At 42.9% G+C, this 6700-nt stretch overlaps 1 protein-coding gene across 1 annotated transcript; it reads right to left on the reverse strand.

Moving 5' to 3' along the window:
- Positions 1–3794: 3794 nt before the first annotated feature.
- LOC110942744 lies at positions 3795–6163 on the reverse strand. The gene is made up of 2 exons (XM_022184509.1): positions 4725–6163; positions 3795–4476 (listed from the first exon to the last, which is right to left on the reverse strand). The coding sequence occupies exons 1-2, from the start codon at positions 6161–6163 to the stop codon at positions 3795–3797; spliced, it is 2121 nt and encodes a 706-aa protein (XP_022040201.1).
- Between the last annotated feature and the right edge of the window lie 537 nt (positions 6164–6700).

Genomic DNA, 6700 nt, shown 5'->3' on the forward strand with positions numbered 1-6700 from the left:
CTGTGGCGGTGGTCGTAGGGTTATCAATGTCTGATAACTCGTTCTCTAATTAGAGTGACATGTGTGCCAGTGCGTAGCATGTATATTCATAGTAATTACTAACTATTAGTGTATGCGAACAACTACCACATATGCACGTACATCGACCTTAAATCAAATAAGCATGTAAGTCTCAATTAATGCAAGCAAGTAATCATCCTAGTCTTCCCCAGACTATCCTCCCAGCCTCTCAGACTGAACCTTCTAGTCTCTTAGACTATCCTCCCAGCCTGTCATACTGATCCTCCTAGTCTATCAGACTATCCTCCCAGCCTCTCAGACTGAACTTTCTAGTCCCACTAGACTAACCTCCCAGACTCTCAGACTGAACTTTCTAGCCCCACTAAACTAACCTCCCAGCCTCTCAGACTGAACTTTCTTGTCCCACTAGACTAACCTCCCAGCCTCTCCGACTGAACTTTCTAGTCTCTCAGACTACTCTTCCCAGTCTCTCAGACTACTCCCCGACTGAACTATAAATTTAAATTTGGAAATGTGTATTTGTGCCTTTTTGTTTGTAAAAAGGTTTGTTCCCTGGATCTGGACGTATAGTGTATGCAATGTAAAAGTGTTTGAAAACGTTTTCATGAGAGCCCTGATGATCATACTCTAGACTCGAGAAAGAATCCTAGTTCGCTATGATCGAGGCTCTGATACCAAGCTGTCACACCCTGGCTTTGCGGAAGAGTGGGTTATTTGGTGTGACTTCTTAATACCGTAGCAACAATCATAACAATGCTATATGAATAAAACATGAGATATTCGTCCATTAATAAAGTTTAGAAAACTACCATTTTATACTCGTCTTGAAACAACAATCACAAAATAAGTTACAAACCTTGACTTGGTTTAATTGAGTTCATAAAGACTTAGCAAAAGACTTTAAACAATACTAGGTTTAGAGATAACCCGTCCAGGAAGAGGTTACACCTTCTAAACCCTGGATGACTTCATTATTCAAACGCAGCTTGAAAATATGTGCATACCATGCCAGATCCATTAGTTCCCTGAAATACATGTAGTTTGAAAAGTCAACATAAAGTTGAGCGAGTTCATGTGTAAGTGAGTAGGTATAAACCTTTGTAAAAATGTCTATATGTAAGAAAATCCCTGGTATGTAGCAATTAAGGAAAAAGAGATTACCATTGGGTTGCAAAGCCAATGATATGTGTGAAGTGTTGTAGGAAGACTCAAACCAAGCAGATTTTTGCGTCGGGCTCAAAGTCACCACATGATTTATTCAGCGGACTTAGGGATTGGGCTCGCTACACCCAGATAGATCTACCGCTAATGACCCTCGGTCCTACAATGAGGATTAATGGCCTCTAGTTTCAGCCTACCCACTCACATGATCTAAGTAGTAACCCTCCTTATGCTAACCATACCATGTATAAAAGTATCCGTAAACATTGTAACATGTATTTCACCCCCGGAGTATAAAAACTGAAAATAGTTAAGAGAAAAGGGGGACATGAACTCACAGTATTGCGTCTTCGTACTCGTAACCCAATTCTCCGCGGCAAACACGACTACCTACAATGGTCTAATGTCTATTAGACGAACGGGTAGTGCCTTGTCTTAGTATGTATGATTTTGAGTTACAATTCTGATATTATTCCAAGTTATAATAATTGTATTTAGTTCTGGAATAATAGTTAGACAACTATTTTAGAGTTATACTTCTCAAGTATTGAAGAAACACTAGATAAATGGTCGGAACCGAGATATCTAGGGGGTTTGAATCCGCATAAAAGGTTAGTTCTCTCTCAATTGATTCAGTTGCAGCCGAGTTCCTTCTCCGGTGATTCTACAAAACATAGCACCGTTAGCCTCGTCAAGGGGAGAAGAGGGTTCTCTCCTTGACCCGACTCCGGTGTGAGAATAAGTATTTGTAATGGAGAAGATAAAGTATTTTAGTAGTGAATGTGATCTGGGTTTATACCTGAAGAGTTCTCCTATTTATAACCAGGAGTTTGGGAGGGAAAATCTGTTGTTGAAAAGATAACGGAAGATGCTAACGCCGTAGTGGTTATATTTCCTTCCGTTAAGTCCTTTTAATCTTCGTTAAGTTGCTTTGATCCTGATGTGAATGCACACGGATCATGACTTGATCAACGGTTGGGGAATTGCCACGTGGAAGGTGATTCAAGTGGAGATCATTCTTCAATTACATGCTATCGTTGTGATTTCAGGAATGTTTGTGGTAATGACACGTGTCCAGACGGTTATAACCGTCTGGGTGGTGCACGATCATATTCTTTCTAGAAGATTACTGCTGTAATCTAGTGTGGCATCTTACTGTGTGTACACAGTTTGAATAAATCCCAAGTTTGGGTAAAATGATATCCAAGTTTGGATATTTGGGTGGAAGCGTTGTTCCTAGGGTTTTTAACCCCTTGCCAATGGAAGGCGGCGCAAGGATTTTATGCTTTCCTTTAGGCGCGCGACTATTGCTTGTTGATCTCTTTCTTCCTTTTGTAAGACCAATGCGCGGCCGCGCAAGGTTGAAGGGTTGAAAGGCCAGTTGGTGGTATGGTCTCATATCCTTTTTATGAGGTTTTTGGGACCTTACCCCTTCAAGTCCCCCCCAGTCTAGTGTTGTACTTATGCGAATAAGTGGAGCACTGGACTTAGGAGAGAGAAATGTCTTTTTGGGCGTGAAAAAAATGAGAAATCTTCTGTGAGAAGATTGAATTTTGTAATGATTTTTTTTTAAATGTGACTTGTAATCATGCTTTGTCATGTAATGACGTCACCTGTCAGTAGGAGTGGGTATTTTTCTCATTGGTCTTGAGATTTGTAATGGCGCTTTGTCAGGCTTCATTAATGAAGAAGTGACCCAGGTTCCTGTAGCGCCGTTTGGATGTGACACAATTCTGACAGTTAATGATGGATTTCTCCTTTCTCGAAGCTTGAGTTTTCTTTATATATATGTGTTTTTGAGACACTTGATCTTCTTAGTTGATTTTGTCAAAGAAGATGAAACGCTCTTACCATACTCGTCTTCTGCTGGATACTCTCAGAGTGTACGATGCTGCCGAAGGTCTCGTTCTTCTTTCTCGTTCACCACCTCTTATCATTGCACCGGTGAAGAAACTGATCGAGCCTGCTTCCCTCATCACACTAACGTCACTGCTGGTGCTGATTTTGTATTGGATGTTGATGAGTTGACGACCCGGTTTCCGATGCTTCAGAGAGGGGGATGTCGGTTGGTGTACCGACGTCGGAGGATTCGTCGGAGTAGGCAGGTGTCCCTTGATGGTTCTGGTGCTGATTAGATATTCAAGCCTAGGGCCTGCCTCTGTCCTTTGTTAATGCTTTTTTGTTGTAAGCTTTGGGTACTGGACAGGATTTTTGAAGATCATTGTTATGATCTTGTTAAGTGTTCATGTTACACTTTTTTTTTGTATATTATGATATACTTTTTTGAAGATCATTGCTATGATTCGTATATATGTGTATTACAATATGTTGCATGTGTATAATTACTTTTGAATAGGTAAGGCGAATGAGGAATGGTATTGTGCTCATGTGTGAACGTTTGTCAACAGCTTGTCTGTTTTGAGACTGTTCATGAGGTGTACAATGTTTGACCATATCGTTTTCGCGCGAACCAAAGAAATTTCATGCAATTTGTAATAAACAGTGATGTAAGCAAAAGTGATATTTGTATTGATAAGAGCGCAAGGCTCGCGATACAAGATAAGATAAGGAAATACATTGCCTGTATGTTCTTTTCGCTTTGTAGGCTTGGTTCACATGCAACACCTGCGCAACTGTTGCGCGTTCCAGGTGCGGGGAACTAGAGTCCCATCGACCCTTTTTAGGGTATATGCCCCCTTGCCTAAGACTTCGTTAATGACGTACGGTCCTTCCCACCTTGGCGCTAATTTTCCGGGTTTTTCGGCGTTTGAAGCCTCGTTGTCGCGTAAGACAAAATCTCCGGGGACAAAAGTGCAAATACGCACACGCGCGTTGTAATATTTCTCTAGCTTGGATTTGTACCTTGCTTCTGCTATGGCCGCGTTCTCGCGCCTTTCTTCCAGAAGCTCCAAATCCAGCCTCCGTTCTTGTTCATTGTCCTGTTTCTCCATAGCCAACATGCGCGGTGAAGGTAGGCCTATTTCAGCTGGAATGACGGCCTCTGACCCATAGACTAGACTGAACGGGGTTTCTCCGGTGCTAGTCTTTGGCATTGTTCTATGCGCCCAGAGAATGCTGGGAAGCTCGTCAACCCACCCTCTGCGCGCTGTCCCAAGTCGTGCTTTTATACCGTCAACGATTTGTTTGTTTATGCTTTCTACCTGGCCATTCGCTTGAGGATGCGCGACGGAGGCGAAGCTGTGCTCAATGTTCATTTCTTTGAACCATTTTTGAAGGTCTTCCGCGGCAAAGTTTGTACCATTGTTAGAAATAATGCGCAATGGTAACCCAAATCTGCAAATGATATGTTCCCATATAAATTTGCGGATTACCATTGTTGTTGTTGAGGCCAAAGCTTTAGCTTCCACCCATTTTGTGAAGTAATCCACCGCAACGATGATGAATTTTACTGCACCCGGCGCATCAGGAAATGGGCCAACAAGATCAATGCCCCACTGTTGGAATGGCCAGCGGAAGTAACGGGAATTAGCGGATTTTTGGGTCGAAGTGTCTTTGGTGCATGGCGTTGACATGCCTCACACCTTCGTAATAGATCAACTGCGTCCATGTGCATTCCTGGCCAGTAGTATCCGGCGTTCATTATTTTTGCCACGACCATGCGCGGTCCTGCGTGTATCCCGCATAATCCCTCGTGGATTTCTCTGACCAGATACTGAGCGTCTGTTTTATCAACACAACGTAGTAATGGACCCATGAATGATTCCCGATAAAGGACGCCATCTGCCATCTCGTAGTTTATTGCTTTGTGTTGTATTTTTCGGGCTTCTGCCTTTCCTTCCGGAAGTTTTCCGTGTTGAAGGTACAAAATAATTGGAGACATCCAAGACGGATTTCCCATCTCTATGACGCTTACTTGCTTTAGGTGAATGGAAGGGTTGGATAGTACCTCTATGCGCACTTCCTTTGCTAGGTGTTTAAAGCTGGTAGCAGCTAACTTGCTTAGCGCGTCAGCATGTTTGTTCTCACTTCTGTTTATGTGATTGACTTTGAATGTCTGAAATTGATTGATTAACATCCGTTCTTGTTCAAGGTACAACGCCATAGCCTCGCCCTTCGTGTCATAACGACCGTTAACTTGTTCAGCTACTAGTTTTGAGTTGACGTTCGCTTCGAGGTTTTTTGCCCCCATCTTGAGTGCTAGACGAAGACCTGCTAAAAATGCTTCGTATTCTGCTTCATTGTTGGTACTTTGGAAATCTAAGCGGATAGCATATGTGAGTTCGTGATTATCCGGGCTGACTAATCGGAGACCTGCTCCTGCTCCGTCGTCATTGGAAGCACCATCGGTGTGTAAGGTCCAGACTCTGTCGTCAAAAACAGGTGTCGGGTTCTGGATTGCCTCACATTCTTGTACTTTATCAATAGGAACTTCAGTGGCGAAGTCTGCTAGAACTTGCCCTTTGATTGCTGGTCTTGGTTTGTAAAAAATGTTGTAGCCTCCTAGCTCGATGGCCCATTTAGCTAATCTCCCCGCTATGTCGGGTTTTGACAAGATTTGGCCCAAATGATAATTTGTTAGTACTGTGATGACATGGCCTGAAAAATACCTGCGCAAACGTCTGGATGCGTGTACTAGCGCTAGAACCAGTTTTTCTATCATTGAGTAACGAGTTTCAGGGCCGGTGAGCATTTTGCTGATGTAGTAGATTGGAGTCTGGATATTTTCCCGCTCTACCATTAATACTGTGCCTACTGCTACCTCCGCGGCTGACAGATATAAGATTAATGGTTCCTTTTCTTTTGGCACAGTCAGCGTTGGTAACTGGATTAAATATTCTTTCATTTGCTTGAATGCTGCTTCTACTTCAGGTGTCCATTGAAAAGGAGTTTTCTTTCCGCAGTTTCGCAGCGTACTGATAAATGGATAAGATTTTGCCGCATGATTGGCCAAAAATCTATTTAGAGCTGCTAACCGCCCAACGAGTCTTTGCATTTCCATGACTGTTGCCGGTGATGGCATTAGCTAAATGGTCTGCACCTTTTCTGGATTAACCTTAAAACCGTCTTTTGTAACTATGAAACCCAAAAACTTTCCTTCTTCCATGCCGAAGGAGCATTTTGTCGGGTTCAACTTTAAGTTTACGCTTCGTAAGGAATCGAATGTGCGCTGGATATTGTTGAGCATCGTCTCCTCCTCATGGCTCATGATGACGAGGTCATCCATGTATACTTCGACAGTTTTGCCAATATCCTCGCTAAAGATTGTGTCCATTAGGCGTTGATACGTTGCGCCTGCGTTGCGCAAACCAAACGGCATTTTTGTGTAGCAGTAGATGCCTTTATCTGTGCGGAATGCGGTTTTTTCTTCGTCCTCTTCTTTCATCTGGACCTGGTGATAACCCTTATAACAGTCGAGAAAGCATTTCCATCTGAATGATGCTAAAGAATCGACTTTCTTGTCTATCTCTGGGAGCGCGTAGCAGTCTCTGGGGCATGCTTTGTTGAGATCTTTGAAGTCGACACACATTCTCCACCCGCCGTTATGTTTTTGTACCAT

Source organism: Helianthus annuus, chromosome 5, assembly GCF_002127325.2.
Source record: "Helianthus annuus cultivar XRQ/B chromosome 5, HanXRQr2.0-SUNRISE, whole genome shotgun sequence".
In the NCBI taxonomy this organism is placed as follows: domain Eukaryota; kingdom Viridiplantae; phylum Streptophyta; class Magnoliopsida; order Asterales; family Asteraceae; genus Helianthus; species Helianthus annuus.

Coding starts and splice junctions, on each gene's coding strand:
- LOC110942744 (XM_022184509.1), bottom strand. CDS start 6,163: ATGCCATCACCGGCAACAGTCATGGAAATGCAAAGACTCGTTGGGCGG. Junction 4,477..4,724: donor GCAGTTGATCTATTACGAAG/GTGTGAGGCATG, acceptor TATCATTTGCAG/ATTTGGGTTACCATTGCGCA.